General features: G+C 44.4%; 1 protein-coding gene across 2 annotated transcripts in view; it reads left to right on the forward strand.

The window, feature by feature from the left end:
• LOC309543511 (NACHT, LRR and PYD domains-containing protein 12-like) overlaps positions 1 to 20,623 on the forward strand; it is a 113,973-nt gene that overhangs the window by 66,770 nt on the left and 26,580 nt on the right. For both annotated transcript variants that reach the window (XM_082275986.1, XM_082275987.1), the window contains exons 5-8: positions 4,325 to 6,029; positions 7,701 to 7,865; positions 14,924 to 15,088; positions 19,356 to 19,520. In XM_082275986.1, coding sequence (XP_082132112.1) covers positions 4,325 to 6,029; positions 7,701 to 7,865; positions 14,924 to 15,088; positions 19,356 to 19,520 — 2,200 coding nt within the window. The remainder of the gene's footprint in view (positions 1 to 4,324; positions 6,030 to 7,700; positions 7,866 to 14,923; positions 15,089 to 19,355; positions 19,521 to 20,623) is intronic.

Raw genomic sequence — 20,623 nt, forward strand, 5'->3', positions numbered from 1 at the left:
GGATATACAGCCAGTGTATGTATAGGGGGATATACAGCCAGTGTATATATAGGAGGATATACAGCCAGTGTATATATAGGAGGATATACAGCCAGTGTATGTATAGGAGGATATACAGCCAGTGTATATATAGGGGGATATACAGCCAGTGTATATATAGGGGGATATACAGCCAGTGTATGTATAGGGGGATATACAGCCAGTGTATATATAGGAGGATATACAGCCAGTGTATATATAGGGGAGATATACAGCCAGTGTATATATAGGGGGATATACAGCCAGTGTATGTATAGGGGGATATACAGCCAGTGTATATATAGGGGGATATACAGCCAGTGTATGTATAGGGGGATATACAGCCAGTGTATATATAGGGGGATATACAGCCAGTGTATGTATAGGGGATATACAGCCAGTGTATATATAGGGTGATATACAGCCAGTGTATATATAGGAGGATATACAGCCAGTGTATATATAGGGGATATACAGCCAGTGTATATATAGGGGGATATACAGCCAGTGTATATATAGGAGGATATACAGCCAGTGTATATATAGGGGGATATACAGCCAGTGTATATATAGGGGATATACAGCCAGTGTATGTATAGGGGATATACAGCCAGTGTATGTATAGGAGGATATACAGCCAGTGTATATATAGGAGGATATACAGCCAGTGTATATATAGGGGGATATACAGCCAGTGTATATATAGGGGATATACAGCCAGTGTATGTATAGGAGGATATACAGCCAGTGTATATATAGGGGATATACAGCCAGTGTATATATAGGGGGATATACAGCCAGTGTATATATAGGGGATATACAGCCAGTGTATATATAGGGGGATATACAGCTAGTGTATGTATAGGAGGATATACAGCCAGTGTATATATAGGGGATATACAGCCAGTGTATATATAAGGGGATATACAGCTAGTGTATGTATAGGAGGATATACAGCCAGTGTATGTATAGGAGGATATACAGCCAGTGTATATATAGGGGGAACTCAGCCAGTGTATATATAGGGGGATATACAGCCAGTATATGCATAGGGGATATACAGCTAGTGTATGTATAGGAGGATATACAGCCAGTGTATATATAGGAGGATATACAGCCAGTGTATATATAGGGGGATATACAGCCAGTGTATATATAGGGGGATATAAAGCCAGTGTATATATAGCGGGATATACAACCAGTGTATATATAGGGGGATATACAGCCAGTGTATATATAGGAGGATATACAGCCAGTTATATATAGGGGGGATATACAGCCAGTGTATATATAGGGGGGATATACAGCCAGTGTATGTATAGGGGATATACAGCCAGTGTATGTATAGGAGGATATACAGCCAGTGTATATATAGGGGGATATACAGCCAGTGTATGTATAGAGGGATATACAGCCAGTGTATATATAGGAGGATATACAGCCAGTGTATATATAGGGGGGATATACAGCCAGTGTATGTATAGGAGGATATACAGCCAGTGTATATATAGGGGGATATACAGCCAGTGTATATATAGGGGGATATACAGCCAGGGTATGTATAGAGGGATATACAGCCAGTGTATATATAGGAGGATATACAGCCAGTGTATATATAGGGAGGATATACAGCCAGTGTATATTTAGGGGGATATACAGCCAGTGTATATATAGGGGATATACAGCCAGTGTATGTATAGGGGAGATATACAGCCAGTGTATATATAGGGGGATATACAGCCAGTGTATGTATAGAGGGATATACAGCCAGTGTATATATAGGGGGATATACAGCCAGTGTATGTATAGGGGGATATACAGCCAGTGTATATATAGGGAGGATATACAGCCAGTGTATATATAGGAGGATATACAGCCAGTGTATATATAGGATGATATACAGCCAATGTATATATAGGAGGATATACAGCCAGTGAATATATAGGGGGATATACAGCCAGTGTATATATAGGGGAGATATACAGCCAGTGTATATATAGGGGGATATACAGCCAGTGTATATATAGGGAGGATATACAGCCAGTGTATATATAGGAGGATATACAGCCAGTGTATATATAGGATGATATACAGCCAATGTATATATAGGAGGATATACAGCCAGTGAATATATAGGGGGATATACAGCCAGTGTATATATAGGGGAGATATACAGCCAGTGTATATATAGGGGGATATACAGCCAGTGTATATATAGGGGGATATACAGCCAGTGTATATATAGGGGGGATATACAGCCAGTGTATATATAGGGGGATATACAGCCAGTGTATATATAGGGGGGATATACAGCCAGTGTATATATAGGGGGATATTTTAGTCAAAAGACTACAGCTAAAACTAAATTGGAATTTGACGCCAAAATGTAAGCTGGTTTATATCAGCTGTCATCTACTGGAGCTGTCAATCATGGGGGGGGGGGCAGTCATTGAGATAGGATTGTATCAGTTGGTTTCTCTTGGCGGGTCAGCAGGTGTCATTCATGGGGGGGCAGTCATTGCGATAGGATTGTATCAGTCGTTTTCTCTTGGCGGGGCAGCAGGTGTCATTCATGGGGGGGCAGTCATTGCGATAGGATTGTATCAGTCGTTTTCTCTTGGCGGGGCAGCAGGTGTCATTCATGGGGGGGCATTCATTGAGATAGGATTGTATCAGTCGTTTTCTCTTGGCGGGTCAGCAGGTGTCATTCATGGGGGGGCAGTCATTAATATAGGATTGTATCAGTCATTTTCTCTTGGCGGGTCAGAAGGTGTCATTCATGGGGGGGCAGTCATTGCGATAGGATTGTATCAGTCGTTTTCTCTTGGCGGGTCAGCAGGTGTCATTCATGGGGGGGCAGTCATTGCGATAGGGATAGGATTGTATCAGTCGGTTTCTCTTGGCGGGTCAGCAGGTGTCATTCATGGGGGGGCATTCATTGAGATAGGATTGTATCAGTCGTTTTCTCTTGGCGGGTCAGCAGGTGTCATTCATGGGGGGGCAGTCATTAATATAGGATTGTATCAGTCATTTTCTCTTGGCGGGTCAGAAGGTGTCATTCATGGGGGGGCAGTCATTGCGATAGGATTGTATCAGTCGTTTTCTCTTGGCGGGTCAGCAGGTGTCATTCATGGGGGGGCAGTCATTGCGATAGGGATAGGATTGTATCAGTCGGTTTCTCTTGGCGGGTCAGCAGGTGTCATTCATGGGGGGGCATTCATTGCGATAGGATTGTATCAGTTGGTTTCTCTTGGCGGGTCAGCAGGTGTCATTCATGGGGGGGCAGTCATTGCGATAGGATTGTATCAGTCGTTTTCTCTTGGCGGGGCAGCAGGTGTCATTCATGGGCGGGAGTCATTGAGATAGGATTGTATCAGTCGTTTTCTCTTGGCGGGTCAGCAGGTGTCATTCATGGGGGGGCAGTCATTGCGATAGGATTGTATCAGTCGTTTTCTCTTGGCGGGTCAGCAGGTGTCATTCATGGGGGGGCAGTCATTGCGATAGGGATAGGATTGTATCAGTCGGTTTCTCTTGGCGGGTCAGCAGGTGTCATTCATGGGGGGGCATTCATTGCGATAGGATTGTATCAGTCGGTTTCTCTTGGCGGGTCAGCAGGTGTCATTCATGGGGGGGCATTCATTGCGATAGGATTGTATCAGTTGGTTTCTCTTGGCGGGTCAGCAGGTGTCATTCATGGGGGGGCAGTCATTGCGATAGGATTGTATCAGTTGGTTTCTCTTGGCGGGTCAGCAGGTGTCATTCATGGGGGGGCAGTCATTGCGATAGGATTGTATCAGTCATTTTCTCTTGGCGGGTCAGCAGGTGTCATTCATGGGGGGGCAGTCATTGCGATAGGATTGTATCAGTTGGTTTCTCTTGGCGGGTCAGCAGGTGTCATTCATGGGGGGGCAGTCATTGCGATAGGATTGTATCAGTCGTTTTCTCTTGGCGGGGCAGCAGGTGTCATTCATGGGGGGGCAGTCATTGAGATAGGATTGTATCAGTCGGTTTCTCTTGGCGGGTCAGCAGGTGTCATTCATGGGGGGGCAGTCATTGCGATAGGATTGTATCAGTCGTTTTCTCTTGGCGGGGCAGCAGGTGTCATTCATGGGGGGGCAGTCATTGCGATAGGATTGTATCAGTCGTTTTCTCTTGGCGGGTCAGCAGGTGTCATTCATGGGGGGGCAGTCATTGAGATAGGATTGTATCAGTCGTTTTCTCTTGGCGGGTCAGCAGGTGTCATTCATTGTGTTACATCATTTCCCAAATTTTGCTTTAACCCTAAATATTTTCTGTTCCTTCACAGATATTCAAAAAGAGCACAAACAGCACCTGATGGAGAAGACTCAGAACCTAGTGGAGCACAAACCTCCAGGGACCACCCTGGAACCCCAAGCCTTCCTCATCAATGAGCGTTATGTCAACCTGATAGTGGTCTCCACCAATCAGTTCAGGCAGCGCCCCCAGAATGAGCTCATACAGACTGGAGTAAAACACGAGAAACACTTGAAGGAAACCAAGAGTGGACTGGAACATATTTCCCCCAACAGGCTGTTCCGCTGGAGCCACCAGTCACAATGTGTCCCCCACGCGGTCATGGTGAGCGGAGTTCCCGGAATTGGGAAGACCACGCTGGTGCAGAAGTTTGTCTTCGATTGGGTGAATGGAAAACTCTACCAGAGATTTGCTTTTGTCTTCTTCTTCAGATTTCGGGACCTTAATAGACTGGGAGAGGTCAGCCTGCAGGAGATGATCCTTCATCAATATCCATATCTGCACATTCAGATAGAAAATATTTTGCAGCATCCTGAGAGACTTCTTTTTATTTTTGATGGCTTAGATGAAAGTATTCACCAAATGGATTTCAGATCGAGTAAATGGTTGAATCCAAAACAGAAGAGAGATCTTGGTGAGATTGTGGTCAGTTTGGTGAGGCAGAGTCTCTTTAAGGGTTGCTCCATACTGATCACCAGCCGGCCAACCAGACTGGCATCCATTGATACGGATGTTTTCCAGAGAATGGCCGAAATTATGGGATTTCCCCATGAGGACAGACTGATCTACTTTGAACATTTCTTTAATAACAGTGAATTGTCAGCCAGGGCTTTTCATTATGTGCAAGAGAACGATACGCTGTATACCTTCTGCTATATCCCGTCATACTGCTGGATCATCTGTACGGTGTTATCAATGTGCTTCAAAGCCCAACCAACCAATAACCAGCTGATGCCATCATTGCCCAAAACAGTCACGCAGCTCTTTGTGACCTTCGTCTCCAACTTTCTGGCCAATCACAGCCAGAACAGTGATAATGCTCAGAAACTGTTGACATCTACTGGTTGGATGGCGGAATACGGAGTCATGAATCACATCATTGTATTTGATAAGCGTTACCTGGAGTCGTTCGGTGTGACCAATGATACGCACCTCATTTCATGTTTCCTGATTGAGTCTGGTCAGCCTCCCGATGTGGATTACACCTTCTTACATCTCACTCTTCAGGAGTTCTTTGCAGCTTTGGTTCATTTTATAGACTATGATCCTAACGAATTACAGAATTCACTTGATAAGGCCGAGTCTTACAAAGACGGCCGTGCCGAAATATTTATCCGTTTCCTCTGTGGCCTCTCAGACAAGTCTACCAGATCCATGTTAAGGTCCCATTTGGGAGAGTTGTCTGACCAGGCCTCCAAATATGTCATCACCTGGCTGCAGAAGAAAATGACGAAACAACAAAAACCCAACAAATCCATTAAAGGGAAGGCAGAGCTCCTTAATGTTTTCCATTGTCTCAGAGAGAGCAGGAATACGGCTCTGGTGTCACAAAGTATAGGGCCAACCAAAGAGATTGACTTCTCCGATGTCCCCCTCACCCCACTTGACTGCTTTGTCTTGTCTTTTATTCTTCAGTCCTGCATAGAGACAGAAGAACTCAATATAAATTCATGTGATATTGGGAGTGAAGGTTTGAAGAAACTTCTACCAGCTTTAGGCACCATCAAAAACCTGAGGTATATGTCATGTTTCTCTTAAACCAAAACTGCAGGCGTTTTCCTCCAGGAGGAATCAGTAATCATTGGAGCAAACATTTCTCCCTTCCTGTCCTTTACATACAGTACCTATTCCAGAAATGGGAGGTATTGTCTAGGAGGGAAGTGGTTACTACTCTTGGGGTCATGTTGGAGAGCCTATAATCATACTTCTACAGGTAACGGGATTTTCTAGGAGGGAAGTGGTTACTACTCTTGGGGTCGTGTTGGAGGGCCTGTAATCATACTTCTACAGGTAACGGGATTGTATAGGAGGGAAGTGGTTACTAATCTTGGGGTCATGTTGGAGAGCCTATAATCATACTTCTACAGGTAACGGGATTTTCTAGGAGGGAAGGATTTACTATGGTAAGAGCCATGTTGAAGGGCCTGTAATCATACTTCTACAAGTAATGGGATAGTCTAGGAGGGAATTAGTTACTACTTTTGGGGTCATGTTGGAGAGCCTATAATCATACTTCTACAGGTAACGGGATTGTCTAGGAGGGAAGGATTTACTATGGTAAGAGCCATGTTGGAGGACCTGTAATCATACTTCTACAAGTAACAGGATTGTCTAGGAGGGAAGTAGTAACTACTCTTGCGGTCATATTGGAGGGCCTGTAATCATACTTCTACAGGTAATGGGATTGTCTAGAAGGGAAGTAGTTACTACTCTTGGGGTCATGTTGGAGGACCTGTACTCATACTTCTACAGGCAATGGGATTGTAACCATGTACTATAGAATCTGGTCCAAGAGTGCAACAGTTGACATTGTTAGTAAAATTGGTGAATTATAAAATTAGGAAGATGTGAATTATATTTTGTTGTATGATGTTTAATCTGCCTTCCAACAATACATACTATAATACAGTAGCATTAACAGATCCTAGGATCTCTATCTAAGCTTTATGGGAAGAATGGCCTGGGGAGGGGGCAATAAAAGCACCTGGTAGAGAGAAGTCTTCCATCACCGACCTCTTTCGGGGCTCCGAGATGTCACTAGACTGAATGTTGAGAGCGACAATGGAAGGTGGTCCTGGAAGAATTGAAGATGTTTCACAATAAACCATGTCCTTTAGGAATACTCACCTTTCACTGTGCCCACCAATCACTGCGCACCATAGCAAGCTTTGCATGCTACATTTTCATTAGCCTACTGGAATCCATCCCTACCAGAAAAGTGCCACTTGGTTGTGTTTGCCTCCAGACCAAATGTCCTCAGGCCTCCACTGTAAAGCGCATTTTAGCCAAGGAACGATGACTTATACCCCAACAGTGCTGATATTAGTTACATTATTGGTAGAGTATGCTTTGTTGAAAAAGTAAAGTGAACAATCCTACACATTGGTCAGATAGGGACACCTGGATCTGATCAGGAGCCAAGTTCTCAAAGTGCTGTATGGAGGAATCTGTCACGGCTTGATAATGTCAGAGCTCCTATCTATAAGAGATTATCTGGGTACAAGAGTCAAAATCTGGACTTTTCTTCTACGTAAGACAATATCTGTAAGAGTTTAATAAAGTGAATGAAATGTATTTTATTTGTTATACAGAATAGGTTTTATTCATATTAAGGTCGATAAGTAGAATTCTTGGAGAACGCATTTCCATCATTGACATTGTCCTGTAATTCTTCTTCTCTTCTACAGTCTGAGCGATAATAATCTGACAGATAGTTCCTGCCCCAACCTGGTATCGCTAATGGAAAATAACCAGATCCTGAGGAGACTGGTCCTGTCTGGCAACAAACTGGAGGGTCCTCATCTCCAGGACCTGATGGCAGCTCTGACCACCAGCCGGATAGAAGAATTGGAGTGAGTATATCAGGGCTGGTTGTAGTAATAATTATCGGGGACATAGGTAATCATAGACGGGGGATCTAATCCTCCAGTAGATCAGGAGTCTCTACATGACATGGATATCCAGTGTTTCTGAGATTAAAGAAAAAACAACTAACCCTAATACTGATCTCTCATGATACACGTTGTGTACATATGAAGGGGATCCCATGATTCCATAAGGGAGAGGATCACACGATGACTATGGTTTGTGTGTTGGGTAATAGTCCTGTACCACAATACTGGTGTGCTTCCCCTCTGTGACCATTTTTAGAGGGAGGAGAGATTAAAGTGTAGGCTTGTAGGAACTCAAGTGACCATATGCATGGACTTGATTACAGTGTAGACTTGTAAGAACTTAAGTGACCATACCCATGGCCTTGATTAAAATAGATTTATAGAAACTCAAGTGACCATACATATGGACTCGACTAAAGTTTAAACCTGCTGGAACTCCAGTGACCATACACATGGACTCGATAAAAGTGTAGACTTGTAGGAACTTATGTGACCATACACATGGAATCGATTAAAGTGTAGACTTGTAGGAACTCCAGTGACCATACACATGGACTCGATTAAAGTGTAGACTTGTAGGAACTCCAGTGACCATACACATGGACTCGATTTAAGTGTAGACTTGTAGGAACTTAAGTGACCATACACATGGACTTAATTAAAGTGTAGACTTGTAAGAACTTTAGTGACCATACACATGGACTAGATTAAACTGTAGACTTGTAGGAACTCCAATGACCATACACATGGACTAGATTAAACTGTAGACTTGTAGGAACTCCAGTGACCATACACATGGACTAGATTAAACTGTAGACTTGTAGGAACTCCAATGACCATACACATGGACTAGATTAAATCGTAGACTTGTAGGAACCTAAGTGACCATACACATGGCCTTGATTAAAATGTAGATTTATAGAAACTCAAGTGACCATACATTTGGACTCGACTAAAGTTTAAACCTGCTGGAACTCCAGTGACCATACACATGGACTCGATAAAAGTGTAGACTTGTAGGAACATATGTGACCATACACATGGAATCGATTAAAGTGTAGACCTGTAAGAACTTTAGTGACCATACACATGGACTCAACTAAAGTTTAAACCTGCTAGAACTCCAGTGACCATACACATGGACTCGATTAAAGTGTAGACTTGTAGGAACCTAAGTGACCATACACATGGACTCCATTTAAGTGTAGGCTTGTAGGAACCTAAGTGACCATACACATGGACTTGATTAAAGTTTAGACTTGTAAGAACTTAAGTGACCATACACATGGACTCGATTAAAGTGTAGACTTGTAGGAACTCCAGTGACCATACACATGGACACATGGACTCGATTAAATCGTAGACTTGTAGGAACTTAAGTGACCATACACATGGACTCGACTAAAGTTTAAACCTACGGTAACTCCAGTGACCATACACATTGAGTTGATTAAAATATAGACTTATAGGCACTCAAATAACCATACACAAAGATAGAGTTGGGCCGAACACCTCCCTGTTCGCGTCGCACCAAAACTCCTGAAGATGTAAAAAGTTTGCAACCAAGCCGCAAATCCAATCCACGCCAGGCCCTTGGTTCTTGTATAGATTTTAAGGGGAACCCCATGGCAAAATTAAAAAAAAAGGTGTGCCCCCCAAAATGCATACCAGACCCTTAGCCGAGCATGCAGCCCAGCAGGTCAGTAATGGTGGGAGGACGAGCGAGTGCCCCCTTCCTCTCCTGTACCATACCAAGCCACATGTCCTCAACATGGGAGTGTTGCTTTGGGGGTAGAGGGGGCTCTGCCATTTTGATGAAGGCAAGGGCCTCCTTCCCACAACCCTGGGCTGAGATCGTGGGGCTCTGCGGGTGGGTCGCTTATCGGAATCTAATCTGGACGCCCCCTTTGACCAGGGGGCCCCCAGATCCTGCCCCCCCCCCCATGTGAATGAGTATTGAGTACATTAAACCCATACCCATTCATTAAAAAAGTGTAAAAAAAGAGATAAAAACACACACACAGTTTTTGACAATTGAAAAAAAAAAAAGAACTGTTCCCCGATGTATAGTAGATCCATCACCCCCGGACCCGAAAAAGAAAAAAAAAAGCTCAGCTTTATCATCTGAGAAGATAAAGCGCCTCATCCACAAATACCACAAAACACTTCAAGCTGTCATTGATGGTAAAGGGGGCAATACACGGTATTAAGAACGGGGGGTGTAAACTTTTGATCAGGGTGATTTGGGGAGTTTCTGTTGTCATTATGATATAAAAAGAGTAAACTCAGCTGATTGATAATAAATGGCTTCAGCCAATCACTAACCATGAGTGAAAGAAAAGGTTTTGTGTTATCATTCATATTCTCTGAGAAGAAGAAATCATAAATTCTGCCAGGGTGTGTAAACTTATGAGCACAACTGTAGAGTTTCTGACAAAAGTAAGTACACCCCTGCCATTTTTGTAAATATTTTATTCTAACTTTTCATGTGACAACACTGAAGAAATTACACTTTGCTACAACGTAAAGTAGTGAGTGTACAGCTTGTATAACAGTGTAAATTTACTGTCCCCTCAAAATAACTCAACACACAGCCATTAATTACATAGAATATCTACGCCTATCCCTGGTGCAGCAAAGAACAGGGGCGTAATAAAATACAAAAACATGTGCCACGTCCTGAATATCAGAATGCAAAAAAGGGGGGGAGGAATAAATGGACTTTGAAGGCACCGTAATAAAAAAACAACACTTTATTTTAGATACGCATTAAGACCACAAAAGTGTGTATCGACCGATCAACATGGACAATTTCATTGATCAGAGGATACAAATGATAGGTGAGTGGGGAGGACCTCACACCTAAAACATACAATGCAACGGACAATACAAGATTGCATTTGAATGATGTACAAAGGAGAAATAGGGCGCTATACGCTGCACACAAGCCGCACCACGGTGCAGGCAACGCAGAGCGTCCTGTACAATAAGATAACAGCTTCCACAAGGAAATAAACCAATATATCCAATTGCTCTACATGTTTCGCCTGGTGTTCAGACTTCATCCGGAGCGGTTTGGAATATAGCTTCTGTGTGGTAGGATACAATGGGATTAGTATAGCAACATACCATCAGTAAAATGAACATTGATGTTGCAAGTTGAATATGTCCAAGCAATTAACATGTCGCCAGTTAGAACACTAGCTGGCAAATTGCTAGAGTGTTCTCATGATTAACATCTAAAATAGTACAGCTGGCACAGAGGGAAAGGGAGATGGTAGACTCACCTCCAGTCATGGTCAAACTGGGTGGGCTATGGGTCACTGATACAAGGGTCTCGGGAGTAGAGGGGTCACTATGGGGAACAAGGGAGAAAGTAGCAAGACATAAAGGATCATATAAGTCAGGTAACAATACCTACCCATAGGAAGATGTTGCTGGAGCCAACCAGTAGGCGCCAGAAGCATAATAAACCAATCTTGTAATTAGTAATCACGAGGGGTGACCTGTTGAGGTAGCTGGAGGAGCACGCACTGCTTATGGTCAGATTAAAAGAGAATCAGGTAGTCACAATATAGAGTAGGCCTGTGGTAAGGAGTGAGATGTCATAGGGCCAGTTAGAGTAGCAGATGACGGCATCCAAAAGATATAACAGGGGGTAATTATAGCGGCAAATAGCAATATACCCAAGCCAAGAAAATGTCCCACGAAAATGGAGATGCAGAAAGCATAAATAGTAGCAATGACAAGAACCAGCACCCACAGGGTTAATGAAACCTAATCAGAAAAGTAGATTAGATATATGGAGCACCAATACCTACAGGGAAAAATCACAGGAGGGAAGTGCCGAATGTCTAAGGACAGAGGCCGTGAAGGGTGGCCAATGTCGGTGTTAAAGTTAGTATATACTTACCTGTCCCATATATAGCCGGACATAAGGCATAAGGTAAAGTAACAGGCAGTTCCTCCAAAGCAAAAAGAGCTAGCAACAGATATACAATCAAAAACTAGACTAAAACTTTAAATAGACAGAGCGGCGAAATAAGGAGATAAAGATTACCATGCAGCGCGTCCTCCAAATGCTCCTCAGAGATACAGATCAGTGACCCCCGGATGGGGAATGACCGCCATAACGGAGGCTGGATATCTGCCTCCTTTATAGCTCAATTGTTCCCGGGTCAGTGAGTCACCCGGAAGTGACGTTAGTCTGACCCCGGCCGTCCAACCCACGCATGCGCCGAATGGCCGTGCGTAGAAGGGTAGGAAACGCCGGACTGGCAGGGCGTGGGAGGGGAGGAGCCCACCAGAAGCCCGAAGGTCTAATGGGCTCATATGCCACATCGAAAGCCTCCAAAGGAAGCGTTGCAATGTGGCTCCCCGGCCGCACAGTGAAACCTAATAAACTCGAGTAGACCGTTGACAATGAAGCAGCGCCACCCAGTGGAACCAGGACATAACAACATCCCCCAATGACAGCAGCACCTATAGAAAGAAAAAGAAGAGAAAAACAGGGATATGTTGAATTAAATATCAGATCCATGAATAAATGATGTTAAATACAGAGAAGTAAATACATAAAATTCCAGCCATGGCAGAAGCCCAACCATATGGGCCTCTGCAATGAGAAGGAACAACCTTCAAACTGAGGAAATATATATCGAAAAATGAGGGCGCAAAAAATGCGCACCAGGTCCAATGAACCATATATGAATCACAGGAGTAATCCAGAAAGGGGGAGGAGGGGGTAGGGTGATGGGAAGGGGAAAAGAGGGGGAAAAAACAATGATAGAATTACAAAAAAGATTTGAAAGACTGTGCCTCATTCAACCCCGGGCGGCAGGTGGCATTGAGGCGTAAAATCCAGAGTGCCTCACGTTGTAGGACACGCCTGTTCCAATCGCCTCCCCGAGGGTCTTGAGGAATCACCTCTAGAATAAAAAAATGTGCACACCGATTATTAAATCTGTGGTGCAGATCTAAGTGTCTGGTGACAGGAGTAAGCATCTTCCCTTTAGAGGAACAGTATACATGGTCGTTAATACGACGTCTGAGTGGGCGTACAGTCTTCCCTACATAGAAGACCCCACAGTCGCAGTACATTAAATAAATCACCCCTTGGGTATTGCAATCCGCTCGAAATGTTGGAAATAGGGTCTCTCCATTAGGTAACAAAAATTGGGTGCCTTCAGCAACCCAGGGGCAGTAAGCACACTGATGGCATCTGAAAGTGCCCCTGTTCCTGGGGGGGGGCACTTTAGACGGTTGATAGAAACTGCTTGTCAAGCGATCGCGCAAGGAGCGCGTCCGCCTGAAAGTCACCTGTGGGGTGGGATTAATGTGTTTGCGGACAATGGGGTCTTCACCGAGCATGTGCCAGTGCCTATTCAAAATGCTTCTAAGTAAGCCTTGGTGACTCGAAAACTCAGTGATGAGTCTAACAGTGGGTTGGTGTGGGGCCACGTTGGGTTTATACAGAAGTTCGGCCCTGTTTTTAGAGCGGGCACGATTATAAGCTTTGCGTAATATGCTTTTACTGTACCCTCTCTGGAGGAGACGGGTACGTAGGAGGCCTGTCTTAATGCGTATCTAAAATAAAGTGTTGTTTTTTTATTACGGTGCCTTCAAAGTCCATTTATTCCTCCCCCCCTTTTTTGCACACAGCCATTAATGTCTAAACCGCTGGCAACAAAAGTCAGTACACCCCTAAGTGACAATCTCCAAATTGGGCCCAAAGTGTCAATATTTTGTGTGGCCGCCATTATTTTCCAGCACTGCCTTAACCCTCTTGGGTATGGAGTTCACCAGAGCTTCACAGGTTGTCACTGGGGTCCTCTTCCCCTCCTCCATGATGACATCACAGAGCTGGTGGGTGTTAGAGACCTTCCCCTCCTCCACCTTCTGTTTGAGGATCCCCACAGATGCTCAATAGGGTTTAGGTCTGGAGACATGCTTGGCCAGTCCATCACCTTTACCCTCAGCTTCTTTAGCAAGGCAGTGGTCATCTTGGAGATGTGTTTGGGGTCGTTATCATGTTGGAATACCGCCCTGCGGCCCAGTATTCCATGTGGTGTCTATGAAACCCATATGGTTTTCTAACGTTTTTTTGCTTATTTTACAGATGCTGTCTGGGATTTTTGATTATGATGGGAACGTCTTTGCTACTTTTTTTTTTTTTAAATGAATAAAAATAATTTAAACAAAGCCTACCTTCATAGCAGCTTTATCAGTTATCCTAATATTGATCCTGTTCACCACTAAATCCCTATACTGTAGTTCTTACTACCTGGTGTCCTAAATCTCCCCATTCCTGAGCCTAGGAGTATCCAGAACTAGGAGTACCCCACCCCGCCTATCTTGTACCATCCAAATCTTCATTCCCCAGGATAGTCCCTTTCTATGTCATCAGTTAGAAGGGGATTATTTCCTCCCCTACTGCACCCGAAGCATTCTGTGAGGTGAGGAGCTCCGAATGACCGGCAAGAGTCTGTAGTCTCTATTGTATTTTGTATAGATACAAAATGAAAGATCTACTCAGAACAAAGGATATGATATGAAAGTCATGTAACCTGAGTGGTTCTTCCTTCTATTGGTGCTTGTGTGGTCAGGTATCCTGTAAAGGCAAAATGTGAACTTGGTGGTCAGTATTATATTTACTACAATCTGATTAGGGGAAATAAATGAAATATTGCACTGGACTGGACTCCTATCATAGAGATCACAGAGTGGCTTTGCGGTTAGCACTTCTGCCTTTCAGCACCAAGGTCATCGGCTCAAATGCTACACTTGTAACCAGAGCGCCACCTATATGGAGTGTGCACGTTTCCTCCCACACTTGGCTCCTGTCTAAATTGGCCTTAGTATGTGATGTGAGATAGAAGCCTTAGATTGTAAGCTCCTTGGGGGCAGGGACTGATGGGAATGGACAGTATCTAAAGCGCTGGTTAAATATAAATAGCAGTCATTAATTCCTGAGAAACACATTATTTTTACTAATTTCTGACTCTCTTCTTCTACAGACTGAAATATAATAACTTGAGAGACCATTCCTGCTCATACCTGGCATTGGGGATTAGAGATAACCAGACCCTGAGGAGACTGGTCCTGAATAGTAACAGGGTGGAGGGTCCTCATCTCCGGGACCTGATGGAGGCTCTGACAACAAGCCGGATAGAGGAATTGGAGTGAGTATAAGAATACCACAAGATGTCATCAATATTCAGGGAGAGATATTACCAAAAGTATTGGGACGCCGGGCTTTACACACACATGAACTTGAATGGCATCCCAGTCTTAGCCTGTAGGGTTCAATATTGAGTTGGCCCACCCTTTGCAGCTATAACAGCTTCAACTCTTCTGGGAAGGCCGTCCACAAGGTTTAGGAGTGTGTCCACAAGGTTTAGGAGTGTGTTTATCCAGATATAGACTGGGCAGAAGGAACCGCACACTCAGCCAAGGCTAGGCAGGTCCTAAATATTTTGCAGGACAATTTTATGGGTCAGATGGTGAATGCACCGACAAGAAACAATGCGGTACTTGACCTACTGATTACCAACGATACAGACCTGATCACGGATATAGAAATACGGGACAACTTAGGAAACAGTGACCATAGGTCAATTGGTTTCAGTATTAATTACAGTTATAGGAAGCAGAGGGGTAATATAAGGACACTGAATTTCAAAAGAGCCAATTTCCCTAAACTGCGCTCGCTGCTAGAAAATATCAATTGGGATAGAACCCTGGAAACAAAGAACACAGAGGAAAAATGGGAGTGCTTCAAGAGCATACTTAACAAGGGGATTGGCCAGTGCATTCCAAAGGGAAATAGATTTAAAAGAGCAAAAATAAACCCTGGATGGCTAAACTCCAACATAAAAATGTATATTAGCGCTAAAGAAAAGGCCTTCAAAAAATACAAGACTGAGGGGTCATTGGCAGCATTTAAGCATTACAAAGAGTGTAATAAGAAATGTAAAGATGAAATCAGGGCGGCTAAAATAGAACACGAGAGACATATAGCGGAGGAGAGTAAAAAGAACCCCAAGAAGTTCTTTAAGTATATAAACAGTAAGAAAGCGAGGCCAGAACACATTGGCCCCATAAAAGATGACAAAGGAAATATGGCCACTGAGGACAGAGAAAAGGCAGAAGTGTTAAATAATTTCTTCTCTTCAGTCTTCACAAAAGAATCGGGGGGCTACACGAACCCCGCTTGTAGGGCCGATAATACACCTCAGGAAATACCGCCATGGTTAACAGAAGATAGACTTAGAGCTAAACTAGAGAAACTTAACATAAATAAATCCCCGGGACCGGATGGCTTGCACCCGAGGGTTCTTAATGAGCTCAGCCAGGTGATTGCCAGAACATTATTCTTGATCTTTAAGGATAGTTTACGGACGGGTATGGTGCCAGCTGATTGGAAAAAAGCCAACGTGGTACCAATATTTAAGAAGGGGCCGAGATATATCCCGGGTAACTATAGGCCGGTCAGCCTAACATCTGTAGTCTGCAAAATTTTGGAGGGGATGTTAAGGGACCACATACAAGACTTTAGTAATAAAAACGGTATTATAAGTAGTAATCAGCATGGATTCATGAAAAATCGTTCTTGCCAAACCAATCTATTAACCTTCTACGATGAAGTGAGCAGCCACCTAGATAAAGGAAAGCCTGTGGATGTGGTGTATCTGGATAAAGGAAAGCCTGTGGATGTGGTGTATCTGGATAAAGGAAAGCCTGTGGATGTGGTGCATCTGGATAAAGGAAGGCCTGTGGATGGGGTGTATCTGGATAAAGGAAGGCCTGTGGATGGGGTGTATCTGGATAAAGGTAAGCCTGTGGATGTGGTGTATCTGGACTTTGCAAAGGCCTTTGACACCGTTCCCCACAAACGATTACTGTACAAACTAAGGAAGGTAGGTATGGACCATAAGGTGAGTACCTGGATAGAGAACTGGCTCCAGGGGAGAGTACAGAGGGTGGTGATTAATGGGGAGTACTCGGATTGGGCGGGTGTGGAAAGTGGGGTCCCCCAGGGTTCTGTCCTGGGACCAATCCTGTTTAATTTGTTCATAAATGATCTAGAGGAGGGGATATCGAGTACAATCTCAGTATTTGCAGATGATACTAAATTAGGCATGCCAATATCTTCTATGCAGGATGTGGAAACCTTGCAAGCAGACCTGAACAAAATAACGGGGTGGGCAACTACATGGCAGATGAGGTTTAATGTTGAAAAATGTAAAGTAATGCACTTGGGGGCCAGAAACCAGAAAGCAAGCTACTCACTAGGGGGGGAACCTCTGGGTGAGTCTAAGATGGAAAAGGACCTGGGGGTACTGGTAGACAACAGGCTTGGCAGTGGCATGCAATGCCAAGCCGCCGCAAGCAAAGCCAACAGAATACTGGGTTGTATAAAAAGGGGGATTCACTCCAGAAATAAAGAGATTATTCTCCCGCTCTACAAGACTCTGGTCCGGCCACATCTGGAGTATGCTGTCCAGTTCTGGGCACCGGTCCTCAGGAAGGATGTGCTGGAACTGGAGAGAGTCCAGAGAAGGGCAACAAAAATAATTAGGGGAATGGAGGACATCAGCTATGAGGAAAGACTACAAGCACTGAACCTATTCTCTCTGGAGAAGAGACGATTGAGGGGGGGATATGATATCAATGTACAAATACTGTACTGGTGACCCGAGCATAAGGAACAAACTATTTAGAGTAAGGGAATACAATAAGACACGTGGCCACTCACTAAAACTAGAGGAAAGGCGGTTTAACCTTAAAGTGCGTAAGGGGTTCTTCACTGTAAGAGCGGTAAGGATGTGGAATTCTCTTCCACAAGCAGTCGTATCAGCAGGGAGCATCGATAATTTCAAAAAACTATTAGATGGACACCTTAAAGACCACAACATACAGGGGTATACAATGTACAACATACAGGGGGTATACAATGTACAACATACAGGGGTATACAATGTACAACATACAGGGGTATACAATGTACAGCATACAGGGGTATACAATGTACAACATACAGGGGGTATACAATGTACAACATACAGGGGTATACAATGTACAACATACAGGGGGTATACAATGTACAACATACAGGGGTATACAATGTACAACATACAGGGGTATACAATGTACGGCTAAAAGCAAACACACACACGCATCATAGGTTGAACTGGATGGACTGATGTCTTTTTTCAACCTTACTAACTATGTAACTATGTAACTATGTAACTATGTAACTATGTCTATGGGAATGTTTCACCATTCTTCCAAAAGGGCATCTGTGAGGTCAGGCACTGATGTTGGACGAGAAGGCCTGGCTCGCAGTCTCTGCTCTAATTCATCCCATAGGTGTTCTATCAGGTTGAGGTCAGGACTCTGTGAAGGCCAGTCAAGTTCCTCCCCCCCAAACTCGTTCATCCATATCTTTATGGACCTTGCTTTGTGTGAAGGCCAGTCAAGTTCCTCCACCCCAAACTCGCTCATCCATGACTTTATGGACCTTGCTTTGTGCACTGGTCTAAATCATTTGGTGGAGGGGGGATTATGGTGTGGGGTTGGGTTTTCAGGGGTTGTGATGGCCCCTTAGTTCCAGTGAAGGGAACTCTTAAGGCTTCAGCATGCCAAGACATTTTGGACAATTTCATGCTCAGAACTTTGTGGGAGGAGTTTGGGGATGGCCCCTTCTTGTTATAACATGACTGCGCACCAGTGCACAAAGCAAGGCCCATAAAGACATGGATGAGCGAGTTTGGAGTGGAGGAACTTGACTGGCCTGCATAGAGTCCTGACCTCAACTCGATAGAAGACCTTTAGGATGAATTAGAACGGAGGCCTTCTCCCCAACATCAGTGCCTGACCTCACAAATGCGCTTCTGGAAGAATGGTGAAACATTCCCATAAACACTCCTAAACCTTGTGGACGGCCTTCCCAGAAGAGTTGAAGCTGTTATAGCTGCAAAGGGTGGGCCAACTCAATACTGAACCCTACAGACTAAGACTGGGAGGCCATCAAAGTCCATGTGTGTGTAAAGGCCGGCGTCCCAATACTTTTGGTAACATAGTGTATATTTATATATAAATATACTGTATATCCAGGCCCCTTTATTGGACGGTGGGGAGTTGAACATTTGACTGTTGCGAGGTTCCTGGTAGCTTATCTCACTTTTTCTGTGTAAAGAAAAACACTTTTTATGAAAGTGTGTTAATATCGGAAATTCAATTTTGAGGTGCACATAGACAGAAGATGAGTCCCATCCAACCAGATCTGGTGACAGTGTCAGGAGGATAGAACTCGGACAGGTCAGAAAATTCTGTAGGTCTCTACATCTGATTGATGGGTCAATGGTGTTCTTAGCGTCCTCCTTCTTCCTCTCTTCATAGCTCAGATTTGAACATTACGATTCTCTTTTATTAATTCCTCTACAGATTGGAATATAATGAATTGACAGACAGCTCCTGCACCCACCTGGCACTGGGAATTAGAGAGAACCAAACCCTGAAGAGACTGGTCCTGTCCAGGAACAAAGTGGAGGGTCCTCATCTCAGGGATCTGATGGAAGCTCTGCCAACAAGCAACATAGAGGAATTACAGTGAGTATGAGACCATAAACATTTTCTGGAGTACCATGATGGTCTGGTGGTGTTTGTTCCCAATGTTGGTCTGGTGGTGTTTGTTCCCAATGTTGGTCTGGTGGTGTTTGTTCCCAATGATGGTCCGGTGGTGTTTGTTCCCAATGCTGGTCTGGTGGTGTTTGTTCCCAATGTTGGTCTGGTGGTGTTTGTTCCCAATGATGGTCTGGTGGTGTTTGTTCCCAATGCTGGTCCGGTGGTGTTTGTTCCCAATGATGGTCTGGTGGTGTTTGTTCTCAATGCTGGTCTGGTGGTGTTTGTTCCCAATGCTGGTCTGGTGGTGTTTGTTCCCAATGCTGGTCTGGTGGTGTTTGTTCCCAATGCTGGTCCGGTGGTGTTTGTTCTCAATGCTGGTCCGGTGGTGTTTGTTCCCAATGCTGGTCTGGTGGGGTTTGTTCCCAATGCTGGTCTGGTGGGGTTTGTTCCCAATGATGGTCCGGTGGTGTTTGTTCCCAATGCTGGTCCGGTGGTGTTTGTTCCCAATGCTGGTCCGGTGGTGTTTGTTCTCAATGCTGGTCCGGTGGTGTTTGTTCCCAATGCTGGTCTGGTGGGGTTTGTTCTCAATGCTGGTCCGGTGGTGTTTGTTCTCAATGCTGGTCTGGTGGTGTTTGTTCTCAATGTTGGTCTGGTGGTGTTTGCTCCCAATGCTGGTCTGGTGGTGTTTGTTCCCAATGCTGGTCTGGTGGTGTTTGTTCCCAATGTTGGTCCGGTGGTGTTTGTTCCCAATGCTGGTCCGGTGGTGTTTGTTCCCAATGCTGGTCCGGTGGTGTTTGTTCTCAATGCTGGTCTGGTGGTGTTTGCTCCCAATGTTGGTCTGGTGGTGTTTGTTCCCAATGCTGGTCCGGTGGTGTTTGTTCCCAATGCTGGTCCGGTGGTGTTTGTTCTCAATGCTGGTCTGGTGGTGTTTGCTCCCAATGTTGGTCTGGTGGTGTTTGTTCCCAATGCTGGTCTGGTGGTGTTTGTTCCCAATGCTGGTCTGGTGGTGTTTGTTCCCAGTGCTGGTCCGGTGGTGTTTGTTCCCAGTGCTGGTCTGGTGTGGTGTTTGTTCCCAATGCTGGTCTGGT

This window comes from Pelophylax lessonae (genome assembly GCF_965119305.1).
Source record: "Pelophylax lessonae genome assembly, contig: HAP1_SCAFFOLD_151, whole genome shotgun sequence".
In the NCBI taxonomy this organism is placed as follows: Eukaryota; Metazoa; Chordata; class Amphibia; order Anura; family Ranidae; genus Pelophylax; species Pelophylax lessonae.